We start from the raw sequence: 22,684 nt of genomic DNA, 5'->3' as shown, positions 1-22,684 counted from the left end.
AATATTTGTAGGATGGACGAGAACCAGTTTTACTGACATACAATACTCATGACTTTGTTATATTTGTAGGTTGGACGAGAACCAGTTTTACTGACATACATGTACAATACTCATGACTGTTATATTTGTAGGATGGACGAGAACCAGTATTACTGACATACAATACTCATGAATCTGTAATATTTGTAGGATGGACGAGAACCAGTATTACTGACATACAATACTCATGACTTTGTAATATTTGTAGGATGGATGAGAACCAGTTTTACTGACATACAATACTCATGACTCTGTAATATTTGTAGGATGGACGAGAACCAGTATTACTGACATACAATACTCATGACTCTGTAATATTTGTAGGATGGACGAGAACCAGTATTACTGACATACAATACTCATGACTGTAATATTTGTAGGTTGGACGAGAACCAGTATTACTGACATACAATACTCATGACTCTAATATTTGTAGGATGGATGAGAACCAGTATTACTGCATGACATACAGTACTCATGACTCTGTAATATTTGTAGGATGGACGAGAACCAGTATTACTGACATACAATACTCATGACTCTGTAATATTTGTAGGATGGACGAGAACCAGTATTACTGACATACAATACTCATGACTCTGTAATATTTGTAGGATGGACGAGAACCAGTATTACTGACATACAATACTCATGACTCTGTAATATTTGTAGGTTGGACGAGAACCAGTATTACTGACATACAATACTCATGACTCTTTAATATTTGTAGGATGGACGAGAACCAGTATTACTGACATACAATACTCATGACTCTGTAATATTTGTAGGTTGGACGAGAACCAGTATTACTGACATACAATACTCATGACTCTGTAATATTTGTAGGATGGACGAGAACCAGTATTACTGACATACAATACTCATGACTCTGTAATATTTGTAGGTTGGACGAGAACCAGTATTACTGACATACAATACTCATGACTCTAATATTTGTAGGATGGATGAGAACCAGTATTACTGCATGACATACAGTACTCATGACTCTGTAATATTTGTAGGATGGACGAGAACCAGTATTACTGACATACAATACTCATAACTTTGTAATATTTGTAGGATGGACGAGAACCAGTATTACTGACATACAATACTCATGACTCTAATATTTGTAGGATGGATGAGAACCAGTATTACTGCATGACATACAGTACTCATGACTCTGTAATATTTGTAGGATGGACAAGAACCAGTATTACTGACATACATTTACTCATGACTTTGTAATATTTGTAGGATGGACGAGAACCAGATTGCTACTGTGTGTAAAGCTTGTTTGAAAGCCCTGTCCTTCCTTCACTCTAATGGAGTCATTCATCGTGACATCAAATCTGATTCCATATTACTGTCTCAGGAAGGAAAGGTATCAAAGTGGACATCACACCAATGGTTAAAGCATTGGAAATATTCTGTTTTTAAATTCCTTGTTTAAATTTTGTTATGGTTAATCTTTCTTTATGGAAAAATAGGTGAAGTTGTCTGACTTTGGATTCTGTGCACAAGTTACTCAAGAACTGCCGAAAAGAAAATCTCTGGTGGGCACTCCATACTGGATGGCTCCAGAGGTCATTTCAAGGTTACCTTATGGACCAGAGGTAAACTTTTATTCTTGTATTTATTTCCTCTATCAATTTCTTGCAGAAAGCTTTGTGCTGTACTGTATATACTCGCCTCTAAGTCGGTTCGCCTATAATTCGGTTGTATAGCTTTTTAGTAAGCTCGCAAAGCGAGATGCTTCTTGCAGTCGGCGGTGTATTCTAAAAGCGGATTTTTAGCGGCTCACAAACTTTTCTGTTTATTCTTACACCGAGAGCAAATAAATACCACACATAAAGATCTTCAAAAATTTGATTTTCTTTTTTGAACAGCTTCATTGTTTTGAACACATACCATATGTTGACATTTTTATAACAATGTAATTTGAATGAGTCCCCTCAATATATTAAAGAAACTATATATAGTGCACATGAATACATGATGTAAGCAAATGAAGTGTCACAGGCAATTGTATTTGTTTATTGAACATGTGACATGTGAATACATGTAAATATATCAACTACTAATAATAGATCCATCTGTAAACATAAACAAATAGTTTAAGTAAATATTTTATAATAAAGAAATAAATATCTCGCTTTCTGAGGTTGAAAAAGCATGGCAAATATTTGAAAATGGTATGGGTCTGTTACAACCAATTTATACTTCCTGTTGAGGCCTCATCAAAAGTGTGTAAAAGCCTAAATCATGTGACTATTTCTGCGGGAATCTACTATGGTGAGACAGAGAACACGCATCCAGTCTGTTGATATCACAGTTCGTGTGTACAATTCATCCAGTCTGTTGATATCACAGTTCGTGTGTACAATTCTTGTCCATATACATACTACGGAGCAGCAATCTTCACCGAATAATGAGATTTTGTAGCAATAAAGTTTTAACAGACTCGATAATTTCTTTGTTTTAAGTTTCAAAATTTATCGAACGAGTGTTCAATGTATTGTAATAGCTGCAAAAAATGTTGTACCAAGATGCAATATAACCACCTCATTGGTAAGGGCTATTCCAGAAATAAATACATGGGGGGGTCGGGAGGCACCTTTTGTATATACCAAGCACCCATAAAAAAAAAATTAAAAATTACCCCATGACCCATCAAATTAATAAACTCATTTTACAATGACCCATCTAATAAAAAAAAAAAAACTAACCAGACCCACCACAAAAATATTTTTAAAAATGAAAACGGTACAAATCTCGCGAGGATTCTAGTCAATGACGGGTTAATGCCTGTGCGACATTGTATCACAGTAGTTATGAAGAAACGATGTCACATCAACAATCAAAGGCATCTATGGCGGGAATGCTGGAAAGATTGGGAGTCCAAACGATGCTATTATCATGAAATGGGTATGGATATGTTTTTCCACGAATCGTTCGTCTTCTAATGGAGCCTGCGCCCGGAGGCCTCTATATCACCATCACACCGACTGATAAATATAACGCATCGGTGCCCTTGTATAAATCAACTAAGGTTTGCCTATTTTTATTAGAAAACGGAATACCTATTGGTTTCAAAATATTCCCAAAATCGATGCACTGTAAACTGTAATAATCTACAGAACAGAGTTCGCCGCCATCACGTCCAAAGGGTCCCTATTAAACGCGCCTCTAATTTGAAGAGTGCCGTAATGGAAAGTTATGCGCTGCAAAGAGCGACAACTCGAATAGTTCTATGTTACTTTCGATTTCGAAAGCAGCATTTCGAAAGCACGTTTTCAATTTTCCCTCCGACGTTTTGTAACCAACACGACAAGAGCGACAATAAAAATATTCTGAAAACTCAACACCCACGTAGCACAAAATAAAACAATAGAAACTACCCACTACCCATAATAAATATTTTATTAACAATCCCACCACGGACCAATTAAAATATGAAAAAATACGACCACCCACACAAAAAAATATCATTTGCCGCCCGACCCACCCATTTGATCATTTCTGGAACAGCCCTAATTATAAACGTTGTAATTATCAAAGCCAATAATTTGATCGATCAGTACTAAATGAAGAACTCAAACATAACACTCCGAAATTTTCCCGAGTTTAGATGGGTAAAGTACATCAGTCGTTTACTGGAAATGGAAAGTTAAAAGTAATTGCATATTCTCAGACCTATGGAAATCGTGCAGAAAGCCACAGAGAGAAAGATCTACATATCAAGTGCTTGTCACGGTATCGTAATATGACAGTTATTTTAAAAAATGCACAATGATGAATTTTGATTTGCTGTTTCATGATAATTAGTTACAGGATGTAAACAATATGCGTACTATATTGAGTTAAGTATGGGTGTAATAAATATAATTATGCATTATTCTGATTGTATTTTTTAAGGGTAACAGTATGGAAGCCCATTAATGTCATTGTAACAGTCAGTATTTCATTCTCTACCCAGAGTTCCATGCGCTACTCGCACTATACATTCCCTACCCAGAGTTCCATGTGGTACTCACACTATACATTCCCTACCCAGAGTTCCGTGTGGTACTCGCACTATACATTCTCTATCCAGAGTTCCATGCGCTACTCGCACTTTGAAGCTTGTGGTAACGCGCCCTCTGGTGAGAGAATGTCAGTATTTACATTTTCCGAAGTACGGAAACCAATTTAGTCATATTTCTAAATTCGTGTGACTATATTTGAGATTCTGTGAACAATTACTGATGCCCCCTTTCAAAGAAGAAAGAAGGGGGGATTACTTGCACTTGTCGATTGGTTGACCACATGTTCGCTCAATATCTTGAGAATCCTTCACTTGATAGTTATGATATTCCATGTATGTTGGTTGGTTATAAGTAGAGAAGGACCCCAATTGATTTTCAGGTCAAAGGTCAAGGGTCAATCCACTCTGGACATAGGAATATACTTCATTCAATATCTTAATGACCCTTTGCACAACAGACATCAATTTGGAACACTGGTACTTCCTAAGGAGTAGAAGATTCCTATTGATTTTGAGGTCACATGTTAAAGGTCAAGGGCCAAATTGGGCATATGATGAATATACTGTCCACTCAATATCTTTAGAACCCTTTGCTTGACAGACATCAAACTTGGTATGCTGGTAAATCCTAAGGAGTAAATGACCCGTATTAATTTTAGGTTCATTTGGTCAAGGGTCAAACTGGGCATAGTAATGTATTGTCTCCTATATTTCAAGAATCAGTTGCTTGATTGGCACCAAACTTGGTACACTGGTACATCCTAAGGAGTAGATGACCCCTATTTATTTTTAGGTCATATGCTCAGTCCACTCTGGACATAAGATATTGTCCACTGAATTCTTGAATTAATTTGGCACTATTATCAATCAAATGATTCATGTATAACCCTTTTCAATTTTCTTTTTTGTTTAGATAGTAGCTTTTTACGTCTAGTTGCTAAATAAACTCTAAGAGTCAGTACAGTAAATCCTGCTATAAGAAGCGTCCACACACGCGCACACACATACAATGTACACACACGGTGTTCTTCATCCTTAATTACCACTATCATGCTCTTTGAAGATAACCTACTCCAGTTGACAATGAAATGCGAGTCGACTCTCAGGCCCTTCAGGCCTTTGATTAGGTTATTTTGGAGGGAATTGCCATTGACCCATTTATAAGTCGGTCTAACTTTTTTCGAAAATCAGTTGATAATTTCAAATCAATGCTCTAATGTTTTTACTTTTGTTTCAAATAATATTTTGAGAAATACGCCGATATTTGATATTTTTTTCTTGACAAATCAATTTCATATCAATACTCTTATGTATTTATCTGTGTAAAAAAAGACTGTGATCCAATAATATTTTGGGATATGACATCGATATTTCATTTTTTATTCTCAACAAATTAAACAGTTACTATTTTGTTTATTTTGTCACTGTTTTTGTTTAAAAAATACTAGGCTATACATTACGCCGTCCAGAAAAATACTAATCTTCTTAGGACACTCCTATAAGTCGGACATAGAGTTTTGGACCAAAATTTAACTCCAAAAAATCCGACTTATAGGCGAGTATATATGATATGTATTTCCATGAAATTTGTTATAAAGTCATGATGAAGTGTAAATTCGGGTTGTTTTTTTTTTAAGCTGGACAAGTGTTTTCATTCCTAACCTTGATAATGTATTTGGTGATTGTCTCTGACAGGTTGACATTTGGTCTCTGGGTATAATGGTTATAGAGATGATTGATGGGGAGCCTCCCTTCTTCAATGAACCGCCACTACAAGCAATGCGAAGAATCCGGGACATGCCACCACCAAAACTCAAGAACGTACACAGAGTCAGTATTAAAGTTCTCCATCCTTAAACTGTGTGAAATAGTATACAGAGTCAGGATTAAAGTTCTCCATCCTTAAACTGTGTGAAATAGTATACAGAGTCAGTATTAAAGTTCTCCATCCTTAAACTGTGTGAAATAGTATACAGAGTCAGGATTAAAGTTCTCCATCCTTAAACTGTGTGAAATAGTATACAGAGTCAGTATTAAAGTTCTCCATCCTTAAACTATGTGAAATAGTATACAGAGTCAGGATTAAAGTTCTCCATCCTTAAATTGTGTGAAATTGTATAATGTTCCTTGCAGTGGTTTGACATGTACTTTTAAGATATGAATTTCATTTTTGAAATTACATGAGGGCATGAACTGTGATACTTTACGCCAGCATTCTCCAGGAAGCGCATTGCTGTTCATACCCCTATGTATTTTCAAAAATGAAATTAATTTTATATTTACATTTTACTTTCATTTCTGTTCGAATATTCCAACTGTTAAAATAGTTACACCATATTTATCAAGATTCATAAGCACATTGTGTACAATCATGAGGAAATGGCTATCATTTCAATATAAGTAAATATATCGAAGGTGAAAACATATTGGATATGTAAATATGAGAGAGTATTACTGAACACCGCAAGATTTTCATCTCATTTTATATTTGCCCTTTGAATGGGCAAATTTAGAATTGAGCAAATTTAAATTAACTCGTTACCCAAAAGTAATTCTAAATGGCTTGGAGGTAATTTGAAATAGGACGAAATTATTTTTCAATGTGTCTGGCAGAAAATTTCCCAGTATACTGTATTTCAAAGTTTATTGAAAATGATAAATTTTGTTTACTTGTGGTAGGTGTCGCCGAGGTTACAAGGTTTCCTGGAGAGGATGTTGGTGCGTGATCCCTCTCAGCGAGCCAATGCATTTGAGTTACTACAGCACCCGTTCCTGAGGGGTGCAGACAAACCTTCGTGTCTGATCCCACTGATGAGGAGTTTTAGACATAGTCCTTGCTGAGGAGCTGAAAGAACAAACAGGAAGAGACACATTAAATGTGGAAGAGTATAGAGATATTGGTGTTTTGATATTACTGAATCTCCTCCATTTTACACCAATTTATGAATTTAATGCAACTTTATACAGAAATATAAAAGTGACCAAAATGAACTATCCATGCATTATATTTTGATATTGTGCCTTGAAACATTTCCATTCAAGTTCAATTGCTTTTTGAGAATTTAGCAATAGCGAGTATTTAAGTATTACCCTGAACAACTAATTTGATGGATGAAGATGATGGGACTTGAAAAATTCAAGTAAAAGCAAAACGTTCATAAACATGTACATATTTCTGGCTGAGTGAAGGTTACTAAAAATGTACATGTAGTACGTTATATCCGGCCAAGCGAAGGTTGCAGTCTGAGTTTATGTGATGTCATGCCCCAAAGCAAATATTTTGAGTTTATGCTGCATTTATGTAGAGATAATCACTGCTTCGTGTATTATGTAGATATATGTATGACTAATGCATATTAGTAATTATATAAACTTCCGTAATTTTATTTGGTGTGTGTCCACCACAATGGGATATTTTATTTTTACATTTTACAATTTGTTTCTTTCTTCTATTTTTATACATGTTTCTGTATTTTAAAAAGATATTTTACCATTAAAAAATGGGTTGTAAACAAATAGATTTACTAAAAAATGGTTGTAATTTCAATATTTATAAAATTGACATTCCAGTGAGTTGATAATTATGTAATTACCTGTGTATTATGTTATTATTATGAATGCAGATATTGACAACAGGCATCACAATACCACATGGCCATTCCCATAAACGTGTGTGTGAACATGTGATTGTATAAAACCTAATGGATGATTGGAAATCAAGTTATGATTATATCTGATTGTTTGAAAATATACCCATATTATAAGTTAACCTCAATACAAGTTAAGGTTGTGTTTGAAATGTAGGAAATTTAATTCTGTGTAATTAACATTGGGGAGTGAGATGGCATGAACTAGACATATCGTCAAGTGCTATACAACACATCTATTTTTATATCAATTTGACGTTTTATTTTTTGTCTACACCTAGCTTAGTATTTCCATTTGAAAATCCATGTTGATTTTGTAAAAATCCATTCCACAGTTATTGTACATAGTCCAATATTAAGTGACCTTTGTGAACTGTACAGTCTTCATGATATTAAATTTAAACTGAATACTACCTGCACATTTCAAGCTATTGAACAGTATCGAGCACATATCCATATTATTCAAAGCATATCTTGCATAACATAAATGCATGAATATATGTTTTATTTTGTATTTAAAAAGCTTTTCAATCATGTAGCGGTTTGTAAGTTGTGTACAGAAAATTGAATGATTACATTTATCATTATCTACGTGGTAGTTTTCAGGTATCTTGATATTTTCTAAATTAAACAATGGATATCCCTTTTCATAACTAAAAAAAATGTTTAAGGACGAAACATTATGTTTGCATGTTTGTTTTTCCAATATCATATACATGTTTTTCTTGAATATCTTTTTCTTTTCATCCGCTAGTGTTATCTATAAATATTTGTGTATCCTAATCTGTAATTTTACAGTTATTTTTGTCATTTTATTTTCAGTGCTCAAGAAAACTACACAATTTGTATGTGGTGATTCATTTCAGATTAGAAGATGGTTTCCTTTAATACATTTCTATTGTTTAAATTTCTGATTTAGTTCAAAAAAAAAGAAAAGAAGAAAATTGAGAATGTTTTTGCACCATATAGTGGGATTTAGAGACGTATAGCATGTTCATAAAAAATTGCTGTACCCCATGTTTTACATGACTTTCAACAGTTGTAGCTTTCTATACTAAAGTCTGACTTAAATAGATATAAAGTTCTTTTACGTTTCGTAGTTTTTTGTTTCGAATTTTTATGTGTCACAAAAATTTTTTGTGTTTTGCTACTGAGTTTTATGTAGTAAGTCATTCTGTTTTACTGTAAAACACTGTGTCGAGGAATTTTCAGATTTTATACTAGCTTGCCTTAACGTCTGTACATTATGACCTGTTATTAACAATGTGTAATATAACGAAATTCTTGATCGGTAATGGATCAGTAATAAAGATATATAATTTAAAATTATTGGGTTTTTTTTTATAGATCTACATTTACAGAGAACTTGTGGTGATGCTATAAATTTAAATTAAATATAAATCCATTTAATAGTACTAGTACATACATTTACCAGGGGCGGATCCAGGAGTTGTGGTTGGGGGGGGGGGGGCACCACTTTATGAGGCTAAGGGTTACCTTGAGGCCCCCAGTGGGTCCAGAGCAAAGCCCTGGTGGGGGCCCAGGGGGCAAACCCCCCAGAAGCTCCTGGATTTTATAAGGCTTGAAATATGTCTCCTATTTAAGTCATTTGTACTATTTTCTATCATTTTTAATAAGGTGAAATTGGTACTATGACGCAAATTTTAAGAGTTTTTGGAAAAAATTAAGTTTTCCCAATAAAGTAATTCAAGAAATCAAAAGGTTTTGTCATTTATTTCTCCAGGAGTGTAAGAAATCATTGCTTTTTTTTTTATCGTTTAGTACATTTTTCTAAACAAGATACCATGATTTACCTTAAATTTGAAAATTTTAGGGAGGGGACGCCAGCTGAGCCCCCCTTAAATCCGCCACTGTTTACTATATGATCCATTTAATAGTACTAATACTTACAATCACAATGTGATCCATTTGATAGTACCAGTACTTACAATTACCATGTGATCCATTTAATAGTACCAGTACTTACAATTACTATGTGATCCATTTAATAATACCAGTACTTACAATTACTATGTGATCCATTTAATGATACCAGTACTTACAATCACAATGTGATCCATTTAATAGTACTAGTACTTACAATTACCATGTGATCCATTTAATAGTACTAGTACTTACAATCACAATGTGATCCATTTAATGATACCAGTACTTACAATTACTATGTGATCCATTTAATAATATCAGTACTTACAATTACTATGTGATCCATTTAATAGTACTAGTACTTACAATTACTATGTGATCCATTTAATAGTACTAGTACTTGCAATTACTATGTGATCCATTTAATAGTACCAGTACTTAAAATGACCATGTGATTTACCATGTGATCCATTTAATAGTACCAGTACTTACAATTACTATGTGATCCATTTAATAGTACTAGTACTTACAATTACTATGTGATCCATTTAATAATACCAGTACTTACAATTACCATGTGATCCATTTAATAGTACCATTACTTACAATTACCATGTGATCCATTTGATAGTACCAGTACTTACAATTACCATGTGATCCATTTAATAGTACTAGTACTTACAATTACTATGTGATCCATTTAATAACACCACTACTTACAATTACCATGTGATCCATTTAATAGTACTAGTACTTACAATTACCATGTGATCCATTTAATAATACCAGTACTTACATTTACCATGTGATCCATTTAATAGTACTAGTACTTACAATTACTATGTGATCCATTTAATAGTACCAGTACTTACAATTACCATGTGATCCATTTGATAGTACCAGTACTTACAATTACTATGTGATCCATTTAATAACACCAGTACTTACATTTACCATGTGATCCATTTAATAGTACTAGTACATACAGTTACCAGGGGCGGATCCAGGAGTTGTGGTGGTGGGGGGCACCACTTTATGAGGCTAGGGGTCACCTTGAGGCCCCCAGTGGGTCCAGAGCAAAGCCCTGGTGGGAGCCCAGGGGGCAAACCCCCCCGGAAGCTCCTGGGTTTTATTGGGCTTGAAATATGTCTCCTATTTAAGTCATTTGTATTATTTTCTATCATTTTTAATAAGGTGAAATTAGTACAATGATGCGAATTTTAAGAGTTTTTGGAAAAAGTTAAGTTTTCCCAATAAAGTAATTCAAGAAATCAAAAGATTTTGTCATTTTTTTCTCCAGGAGTGTTAGAAATTATTGCTTCTTTTATCGTTTAGTACATTTTTCTAAACAAGATACCATGATTTGCGCCCCCCCCCCCCCCTTAAATCCGCCACTGAGTGTCCCATACAATGTCAGTATAACCAAGGACTGGTCGTATGTGAGTAAACTAATAGTTTCTATTGATTTTCTATGGTCTTGATATATTGAATCTTTTATATAAACTTTTGTAAAATGTAGTTTATATGATTTTGTCCAGGAACCGTCGAATGAAGAAAAAAAAAATTAATCCTAGATGTTATTTTAGTATAGTAACTGATTTTAGAAGATAGTTGTAAAAAACAATATTTTAATGAATAACAGAGTTTTGATTGTTACTAAATATGAGGTATTCTGTTTTGGCAGGATTAAAGTTGACAAGCTATTTCTTAGACCAGATGTTTGCTATAACAGAAGCAGTTTGTGGGGTTTCGACAACAATATACAAAGTTGTGTCGTCTTCGAAAAGTTAAGATGGTTGAATGTAGGCCTATGTCACAAACAATATCATTTATGTAAATTAGAGACAAGAGGACCAAGTATAGAACCCTGTGGAATACCAGCGTTTACCTGTTGCCAGTTTGAGGAGTGCACATTATGATTTAACACTTTTGTTGTCTGGTTTTTGAGATACTTGAACCTTGCCAGACATTCCCGATAACTGTAATTTGTATAATAACCCCTTGTGCCAAACCCTGTCAAAAGCCGTATACTTATGTTGCAGAAAACAACTTGGAATTTCCTTCCCTGAATCTAGAGCTTTACTGACATTGTTGTATATATATCTAGAGCTTTACTGACATTGTTGTATATATATCTAGCTTTACTGACATTGTTGTATATATATCTAGAGCTTTACTGACATTGTTGTATATATATCTAGAGCTTTACTGACATTGTTGTATATATATCTAGCTTTACTGACATTGTTGTATATATATTTAGCTTTACTGACATTGTTGTATATATATCTAGCTTTACTGACATTGTTGTATATATATCTAGAGCTTTACTGACATTGTTGTATATATATCTAGAGCTTTACTGACATTGTTGTATATATATCTAGCTTTACTGACATTGTTGTATATATATCTAGAGCTTTACTGACATTGTTGTATATATATCTAGAGCTTTACTGACATTGTTGTATATATATCTAGAGCTTTACTGACATTGTTGTATATATATCTAGCTTTACTGACATTGTTGTATATATATCTAGCTTTACTGACATTGTTGTATATATATCTAGCTTTACTGACATTGTTGTATATATATCTAGCTTTACTGACATTGTTGTATATATATCTAGCTTTACTGACATTGTTGTATATATATCTAGAGCTTTACTGACATTGTTGTATATATATCTAGAGCTTTACTGACATTGTTGTATATATATCTAGCTTTACTGACATTGTTGTATATATATCTAGAGCTTTACTGACATTGTTGTATATATATCTAGAGCTTTACTGACATTGTTGTATACATATCTAGAGCTTTACTGACATTGTTGTATATATATCTAGAGCTTTACTGACATTGTTGTATATATATCTAGCTTTACTGACATTGTTGTATATATATCTAGAGCTTTACTGACATTGTTGTATATATATCTAGAGCTTTACTGACATTGTTGTATATATATCTAGAGCTTTACTGACATTGTTGTATGTATATCTAGCTTTACTGACATTGTTGTATGTATATCTAGAGCTTTACTGACATTGTTGTATATATATCTAGAGCTTTAGTGACATTGTTGTATATATATCTAGAGCTTTACTGACATTGTTGTATATATATCTAGCTTTACTGACATTGTTGTATATATATCTAGAGCTTTACTGACATTGTTGTATATATATCTAGAGCTTTACTGACATTGTTGTATATATATCTAGCTTTACTGACATTGTTGTATATATATCTAGCTTTACTGACATTGTTGTATATATATCTAGCTTTACTGACATTGTTGTATATATATCTAGCTTTACTGACATTGTTGTATATATATCTAGAGCTTTACTGACATTGTTGTATATATATCTAGCTTTACTGACATTGTTGTATATATATCTAGAGCTTTACTGACATTGTTGTATATATATCTAGCTTTACTGACATTGTTGTATATATATCTAGAGCTTTACTGACATTGTTGTATATATATCTAGAGCTTTACTGACATTGTTGTATATATATCTAGAGCTTTACTGACATTGTTGTATATATATCTAGCTTTACTGACATTGTTGTATATATATCTAGAGCTTTACTGATATTGTTGTATATATATCTAGCTTTACTGACATTGTTGTATATATATCTAGAGCTTTACTGACATTGTTGTATATATATCTAGAGCTTTACTGACATTGTTGTATATATATCTAGAGCTTTACTGACATTGTTGTATATATATCTAGAGCTTTACTGACATTGTTGTATATATATCTAGCTTTACTGGCATTGTTGTATATATATCTAGCTTTACTGACATTGTTGTATATATATCTAGAGCTTTACTGACATTGTTGTATATATATCTAGAGCTTTACTGACATTGTTGTATATATATCTAGAGCTTTACTGACATTGTTGTATATATATCTAGCTTTACTGACATTGTTGTATATATATCTAGCTTTACTGACATTGTTGTATATATATCTAGAGCTTTACTGACATTGTTGTATACATATCTAGAGCTTTACTGACATTGTTGTATATATATCTAGCTTTACTGACATTGTTGTATATATATATAGCTTTACTGACATTGTTGTATATATATCTAGCTTTACTGACATTGTTGTATATATATCTAGCTTTACTGACATTGTTGTATATATATCTAGCTTTACTGACACTGTTGTATATATATCTAGCTTTACTGACATTGTTGTATACATATCTAGAGCTTTACTGACATTGTTGTATATATATCTAGCTTTACTGACATTGTTGTATATATATCTAGCTTTACTGACATTGTTGTATATATATCTAGCTTTACTGACACTGTTGTATATATATCTAGCTTTACTGACATTGTTGTATACATATCTAGAGCTTTACTGACATTGTTGTATATATATCTAGCTTTACTGACATTGTTGTATATATATCTAGCTTTACTGACACTGTTGTATATATATCTAGAGCTTTACTGACATTGTTGTATATATATCTAGCTTTACTGACATTGTTGTATATATATCTAGAGCTTTACTGACATTGTTGTATATATATCTAGCTTTACTGACATTGTTGTATATATATCTAGCTTTACTGGCATTGTTGTATATATATCTAGAGCTTTACTGACATTGTTGTATATATATCTAGCTTTACTGACATTATTGTATATATATCTAGCTTTACTGACATTGTTGTATATATATCTAGCTTTACTGACACTGTTGTATATATATCTAGAGCTTTACTGACATTGTTGTATATATATCTAGCTTTACTGACATTGTTGTATATATATCTAGAGCTTTACTGACATTGTTGTATATATATCTAGCTTTACTGACATTGTTGTATATATATCTAGCTTTACTGGCATTGTTGTATATATATCTAGAGCTTTACTGACATTGTTGTATATATATCTAGCTTTACTGACATTATTGTATATATATCTAGCTTTACTGACATTGTTGTATATATATCTAGAGCTTTACTGACATTGTTGTATATATATCTAGAGCTTTACTGACATTGTTGTATATATATCTAGCTTTACTGACATTGTTGTATATATATCTAGAGCTTTACTGACATTGTTGTATATATATCTAGCTTTACTGACATTGTTGTATATATATCTAGCTTTACTGACATTGTTGTATATATATCTAGAGCTTTACTGACATTGTTGTATATATATCTAGCTTTACTGACATTGTTGTATATATATCTAGAGCTTTACTGACATTGTTGTATATATATCTAGCTTTACTGACATTGTTGTATATATATCTAGCTTTACTGACATTGTTGTATATATATCTAGAGCTTTACTGACATTGTTGTATACATATCTAGAGCTTTACTGACATTGTTGTATATATATCTAGCTTTACTGACATTGTTGTATACATATCTAGAGCTTTACTGACATTGTTGTATATATATCTAGAGCTTTACTGACATTGTTGTATATATATCTAGCTTTACTGACATTGTTGTATATATATCTAGCTTTACTGACATTGTTGTATATATATCTAGAGCTTTACTGACATTGTTGTATACATATCTAGAGCTTTACTGACATTGTTGTATATATATCTAGCTTTACTGACATTGTTGTATACATATCTAGAGCTTTACTGACATTGTTGTATATATATCTAGAGCTTTACTGACATTGTTGTATATATATCTAGAGCTTTACTGACATTGTTGTATATATATCTAGCTTTACTGACATTGTTGTATATATATCTAGCTTTACTGGCATTGTTGTATATATATCTAGAGCTTTACTGACATTGTTGTATATATATCTAGCTTTACTGACATTGTTGTATATATATCTAGCTTTACTGACATTGTTGTATGTATATCTAGCTTTACTGACATTGTTGTATATACATCTAGCTTTACTGACATTGTTGTATATATATCTAGAGCTTTACTGACATTGTTGTATATATATCTAGCTTTACTGACATTGTTGTATATATATCTAGCTTTACTGACATTGTTGTATATATATCTAGAGCTTTACTGACATTGTTGTATATATATCTAGCTTTACTGACATTGTTGTATATATATCTAGAGCTTTACTGACATTGTTGTATATATATCTAGCTTTACTGACATTGTTGTATATATATCTAGAGCTTTACTGACATTGTTGTATACATATCTAGAGCTTTACTGACATTGTTGTATATATATCTAGAGCTTAACTGACATTGTTGTATATATATCTAGCTTTACTGACATTGTTGTATATATATCTAGAGCTTTACTGACATTGTTGTATATATATCTAGAGCTTTACTGACATTTTTTTATACATATCTAGAGCTTTACTGACATTGTTGTATATATATATATCTAGCTTTACTGACATTGTTGTATATATATCTAGAGCTTTACTGACATTGTTGTATATATATCTAGAGCTTTACTGACATTGTTGTATATATATCTAGCTTTACTGACATTGTTGTATATATATCTAGAGCTTTACTGACATTGTTGTATACATATCTAGAGCTTTACTGACATTGTTGTATATATATATCTAGAGCTTTACTGACATTGTTGTATATATATCTAGAGCTTTACTGACATTGTTGTATATATATCTAGAGCTTTACTGACATTGTTGTATATATATCTAGAGCTTTACTGACATTGTTGTATACATATCTAGAGCTTTACTGACATTGTTATATATATATCTAGCTTTACTGACATTGTTGTATATATATCTAGAGCTTTACTGACATTGTTGTATATATATCTAGAGCTTTACTGACATTGTTGTATATATATCTAGCAACTGATTTACAGTGGAAGCACCAGCAATGACACCCGACAGAAAAGGTTATTTATGACCAAGAAATCGTAGTGTTTATATATATGCACGCAGCGTTCCAATACTTTAGCAATGATACAAAGAAGAGATATGAGGCGATGTTTTTTTTAAAAGGACATTTGGATCATCCTTTTTGTGAACAGGGATAATGTTTGATTTTTAGCCGAGTTGCAACGAAGTTGAACTCGGCTATTGGTTTGGTGATGCGGGCGGGCTAGTGAGTGGTCGTCAACAATTGGTTTCCGGATGATAACTCGAAAAGTTTACAGTCTAATCAAATGAAAATTTGATATATTGTTGGGTACCAGGTAAGGAAGACCCCTATTGGTCAAAGGTCAAGGTCACAGTGACCGAAAATAGAATGAAAATTTCAGAAAAATTTGGTTTCCGGATGATAACTCAGAAAGTTTAAATCCGAATCAAATTATACTTAAAGATATTGTTATGTACCAGGTAAGGAAGACCCCTATTGATTTTGGAGAAAATAGGTCAAGGTCACAGTGACCGAAAATAGATTTAAAATTAAAAAAAAAAAATTTGGTTTCAGGAGGATAACTCGAAATTTTTTAATTTGAATCAAATGAAACTTGGATATATTGTTGGATACCAGTAAAGCAAGGCCCCTATTGATTTTGGAGAAAAAAGGGTCAAAGGTCAAGGTCATAGTGACCGAAAATAGATTGAAAACTTCAAACAAATATTGTTTCTGGACAGTAACTCGAAAAGTTTAAAACTGAAATTAGTTCTTCCCAATTATAAATATGCCACATTATTCCTGACTTTACAATGTATCCCATGCAACTCGGCTCGTGCACCCCTGGGTGCATATATTGATTTTTTTCATTGTTCAGGAAAAACCGAGTTCTGAAAGGACATATAGATATTTTACACAGTGGATAATATAGAACGTTTGATGTGTTTTTTTTAAAAAGGAAAATAGTTTTGATTAGGTCGGGACCGGGACCACGCCAAGAGATGCAAGGACGTCTTTTATTTCTTCACATTGTAAATTGATATTACTCAAGAGTATTCAGGGGTAAATCTTTAGACTTTAGGGAGGGGGGGGTGCTTTGCTTTCGTTAGCTCAAACTCGGAGCGAGAAAGCCGTTATTTTAAATATGGGAATGCTTTATCGCTATCGTTTTCGTATGTAGTATCGGGGGGAAATATAAGGGGATATTCTTTTTGGTTTCCAGGGCTTTATTTGATAGTTACTTTGTATATTGTTAACGTTCTATCATTTTCTGGGGTTATTATTTTCTTATGTGATAAAACTTGACAGTTTTTTAATTATTTTTGGATTGGAGGACACAAGAGGTATAGTTATTTCGAATCTGTTTACATTTTTGCCAGGCAACAGGATCATCGGACTTTTTTGTAGAATCTTTGTCGTTTACGAATTAGTTGTTGTTTAATTAAATGTTATCAGTTAGCCAAGGAGGCGGGGGTCATTTTGTCTTATCATTCTACTTTTGGGAATAGAGGGTCTGACATTTTTCAAAATTAGTTCGTTGACCTTATTTACACTGGTATTCACATCACAGCTAGCTAGTGCTAGTCTCTGAAGTTTTCACCCCAGTTTAATTTCCCCGGAAAAGATCATAGATGCATTTTTAAACAGCCAAATATATGGCTTGTAAAAGCAGATGTATTTTTCACTGAGTTCAATACGCCAAATATAGGGCAGTGGTATCGGGTAGGTTTATCTAAAAAGCAATCACCTACATACATGTACAGTATACATGTGCATATGGCTTCTTTTTTTTTTCGTTAGGGAGTTTCCGGAGTTGTCATTTACTAGTGCAAGTTCAATGAACCATTAGTAAAATGTGTTGGTCGATAAAACATTCCATAGAAATATATTTTCCCAGAAATAATGATATAGAAACCAAAGGGGGTGTAAACGCGTATTCCCCCCCCCCCCCCCCCCCCCCCCCCCCGGTTTATGAGTCGGGCTCGGGAATATTTTTGTGATGAAGCTGAAAGAAAACACTCCCTTTACAATAACAGAATTATGGTCAACCAAAATAAGTTACAGATTTAATTGCTTGTGTATAGGCACTCTTTTCAGGTAAACAATCGGTAACAATTTTAAAATACTTTCAACTTGTAGATCTATATGCAACCCGAATTTCCCCGGTATATTTATAATGTCAGCTGCTAGCTGCAGACACGGGCACTGGAAGTTAATGTAAATATATAGCATGTGCATGTATAAAAAAGGATGCACATGCTATATATTTACATTAACTTCCAGTGCCCGTGGCTGCAGAGGTTCTTTTTTTTTTTTTTTTTTTTGTCTTATCAGAAGTTGACACCATCTATCATAGTCAGTAAAGATATATACCTAATATTTATTTCCACGGGCAATATATATGAAGAAGCAATACATTTTCTACAGTATCCCTTTTTAACCATAGGAGAAGTCACATTTTAATTAGACAAAGAATTTGTGACGAGACCGTGTGCTAGCTGCTTCAACAGAATAGAATATTTATTCAACCAATTTGGGTCCACAGAGGAGCATTAGGATGCACAATGTCCAAAATCATAGAAACATATTACAAAGAAAAACAAAGGCAATTGCACTGCATATAAAAATACACACAAAACACATATTCATGTAGTACAAGCATAGTAACCATTTTGCGGTAATCAACTTGCATGTTATACATGCACATAACTATATTGTATAGTATATAGGAGAGAGGAGAAAATTTGTGGCTTGACTGGAAATCGAACCTGGGATCCCTGCATTACTAACCAGGTGCTCTATCCACTGAGCTATCCATGGTCCATATAATTTCTGTGGAAACGAGAGGGTTATTTATCCTCATTTCCACAGAAATTATGGTCCATATAGCCCATATTTTACTACATTCCTCTCTCCTTAATTTTTCTTCACCCTCGAAGACACACACAACCCAGATTCTTTTTGCCCTTGGCAGGAGTTTCACTTGCAAATCCTGGTCACGGCACCAAATGTAGTAAGTAGGAGAGAGAAAATTTGTGGCTGGACCAGAAATTGAACCCAGGACCCCTGCATTACTAGTCAGGTGCTCTAACCATTGAACTACTCTAATAACTACACTTGTATTGAAATTTATAATTATTGGCATAATAAAACAGCAAACTCAGGATCTTCATTTGACATAATTCATGTAAACAGACCAGCATTGTTAAGCAGTACTAGGTTTGGAAAAGTTTTAAATATCTTGTTTAAAAATTCTCTAGGATCATTATATAGTCAATAGTGGACATTCGAGTAGAAAATGTAATTCATCCTCAGTTGAAATGAAATGCAACATCTAGCAAGAATTTCATTTTTATCATATTTTTAAAATTTTTCTTTCATATCTGCCTGTTTCTACCCGTAGGCAATGATTACTAATTCTGAATTTAGTGAGAATTATCCAGTTGTCTTGAGTTTTTTAAATCGAGGTATTTTTCAAAATCGAATAACCTTTAATTTGTACTGAAATTTTCCAAATCCTTGCATATAACCAGTATGAATATTTTCCCCAAAGTTTGAGAAATTGTTACGCAGTTGCTTGCACTCATTTAAAGATGCTTGTAATAGGTTAGAATTTGAGTATTCTAGTCTATACCAGTATATAAATGTTTGCTTTATCATATCAATATATAATGGTTACCTGCCCAGTTCAGAATAGATTCCTATATTTGTACAAGTCTTAGACACCTCCATAATATATTAAGGGCTGTTCCAGAAATGATCAAATGGGGGGGGGGGTCGGGCGGCAAATGATATTTTTTTGTGTGGGTGGTCGTATTTTTTCATATTTTATTTGGTCCGTGGTTGGACTGTTAAAAAAATATTTATTATGGGTAGTGGGTAGTTTCTATTGTTTTATTTTGTGCCATGTGGGTGTTGAGTTTTCAGAATATTTCTATTGTCGCTCTTGTCTTGTTGGTTACAAAACGTCGGAGGGGAAATTGAAAACGTGCTTTCGAAATGCTGCTTTCGAAAGTAACAATAGAACTATTCGAGTTGTCGCTCTTTGCAGCGCATAACTTTCCATTATGGCACTCTTCAAATTAGAGGCGCATTTAGTAGGGTCCCTTTGGACGTGATGGCGGCGAACTCTGTTCTGTAGATTATTACAGTTTACAGTGCATCGATTTTGGGAATATTTTGAAACCAATAGGTATTCTGTTTTCTAATAAAAATAGGCAAACCTTAGTTGATTTATACGAGGATACCGATACGTTATATTTATCAGTCAGTGTGATGGTGATATAGAGGCCTCCGGGCGCGGGCTCCATTAGAAGACGAACGATTCGTTGAAAAACATATCCATACCCATTTCATGATAATAGCATCGTTTGGACTCCCAATCTTTCCAACATTCCCGCCACAGATGCCTTTGATTGTTGATGTGACATCGTTTCTTCAGAACTACTGTGATACAATGTCGCACAGGCATTACCGCGTCATTGACTAGAATGTTTGTCCCGAAAACCTCGCGAGATTTGTACCGTTTTCATTTTTAAAAATATTTTTGTGGTTAGTTTTTTTTTTAATTAGATGGGTCATTGTAAAATGAGTTTATCAATTTGATGGGTCATGGGGTAATTTTTTATTTTTTTTTATGGGTGCTTGGTATATACAAAAGGTGCCTCCCGACCCCCCCCCCCCCCCCCCCCCCCCCCCCATGTATTTATTTCTGGAATAGCCCTAACAGAATTTAGATTTATAGAGGGTGATGGGTAATTTTTTGTTTTTGTCAGAGAAACGGGATTAAATCTTGCAGTTGGTGGAGAGGATGGAGTGATCCGAATATACGACCTAACAAGTAATGGAGGGTACAAATCCCCACAGGTAAATTAAATCACAATCCCCTCAGGTAAATCACAATCCCCACCGGTAGATTAAATCACAATCCCCACAGGTAAATTAAATCACAATTCCCACAGGTAAATTTAATCACAATCCCCACAGGTAAATTAAATCACAATCCCCACCGGTAAATCAAATCACAATCCCCACAGGTAAATTTAATCACAATCCCCACCGGTAAATCAAATCACAATCCCCACAGGTAAATCAAATCACATCCCCACAGGTAAATCAAATCACAATCCCCACATGTAAATTTAATCAAAATCCCCACAGGTAAATTAAATCACAATCCCCACAGGTAAATTAAATCACAATCCCCTCAGGTAAATCACATTCCCCACAGGTAAATTAAATCACAATCCCCACCGGTAAATCACACTCCCCTCAGGAATCCCCTCAGGTAAATTAAATCATAATCCTCACAGGTAAATCAAATCACAATCCCCTCAGGTAAATCACAACCCCCACAGGTAAATTAAATCACAATCCCCACAGGTAAATCAAATCACAATCCCATCAAGTAAATCACAATCCCCACAGGTAAATTAAATCACAATCCCCCAGGTAAATTTAATCACAACCCCACAGGTAAATCAAATCACAATCCCCACAGGTAAATTTAATCACAATCCCATCAAGTAAATCACAATCCCCACGGGTAAATTTAATCACAATCCCCACAGGTAAATCAAATTATAATCCCCACATGTAAATTTATTCACAATCCCCACAGGTAAATTAAATCACAATCCCCACAGGTAAATTAAATCACAATCCCCACAGGTTAATCACATTCCCCACAGGTAAATTAAATCACAATCCCCACTGGTAAATCACAATCCCCACAGGTAAATTAAATCACAATCCCCACAGGTAAATCACAATCCCCACCGGTAAATTAAATCACAATCCCCACAGGTAAATTAAATCACAATCCCCACGGGTAAATTTAATCACAATCCCCACAGGTAAATCAAATCACAATCCCCACAGGTAAATTAAATCACAATCCCCACAGGTAAATTTAATCACAATCCCCACAGGTAAATTTAATCACAATCCCCACAGGTAAATTAAATCACAATCCCCACAGGTAAATTAAATCACAATCCCCTCAGGTAAATCACAATCCCCACAGGTAAATTAAATCACAATCCCCACAGGTAAATTAAATCACAATCCCCACAGGTAAATTTAATCACAATCCCCACAGGTAAATTTAATCACAATCCCCACAGGTAAATTTAATCACAATCCCCACAGGTAAATTAAATCACAATCCCCACAGGTAAATTAAATCACAATCCCCTCAGGTAAATCA

The 22,684-nt window shown here is 33.5% G+C and overlaps 1 protein-coding gene across 1 annotated transcript in view; it reads left to right on the top strand.

The window, feature by feature from the left end:
• LOC125649787 (uncharacterized) overlaps window positions 1-22,684 on the top strand; it is a 70,312-nt gene that overhangs the window by 40,808 nt on the left and 6,820 nt on the right. Inside the window, exons 20-25 of the mRNA XM_056166167.1 lie at window positions 1,297-1,423; window positions 1,530-1,655; window positions 5,762-5,896; window positions 6,746-6,904; window positions 18,452-18,573; window positions 21,252-21,342. Coding sequence (XP_056022142.1) covers window positions 1,297-1,423; window positions 1,530-1,655; window positions 5,762-5,896; window positions 6,746-6,904; window positions 18,452-18,573; window positions 21,252-21,342 — 760 coding nt within the window. The remainder of the gene's footprint in view (window positions 1-1,296; window positions 1,424-1,529; window positions 1,656-5,761; window positions 5,897-6,745; window positions 6,905-18,451; window positions 18,574-21,251; window positions 21,343-22,684) is intronic.

Source organism: Ostrea edulis, chromosome 5, assembly GCF_947568905.1.
Source record: "Ostrea edulis chromosome 5, xbOstEdul1.1, whole genome shotgun sequence".
Lineage (NCBI taxonomy): Eukaryota > Metazoa > Mollusca > Bivalvia > Ostreida > Ostreidae > Ostrea > Ostrea edulis.
The sequence above is the reverse complement of the archived record's forward strand: the minus strand, read 5'-3'. Positions and strand labels throughout refer to the sequence as shown.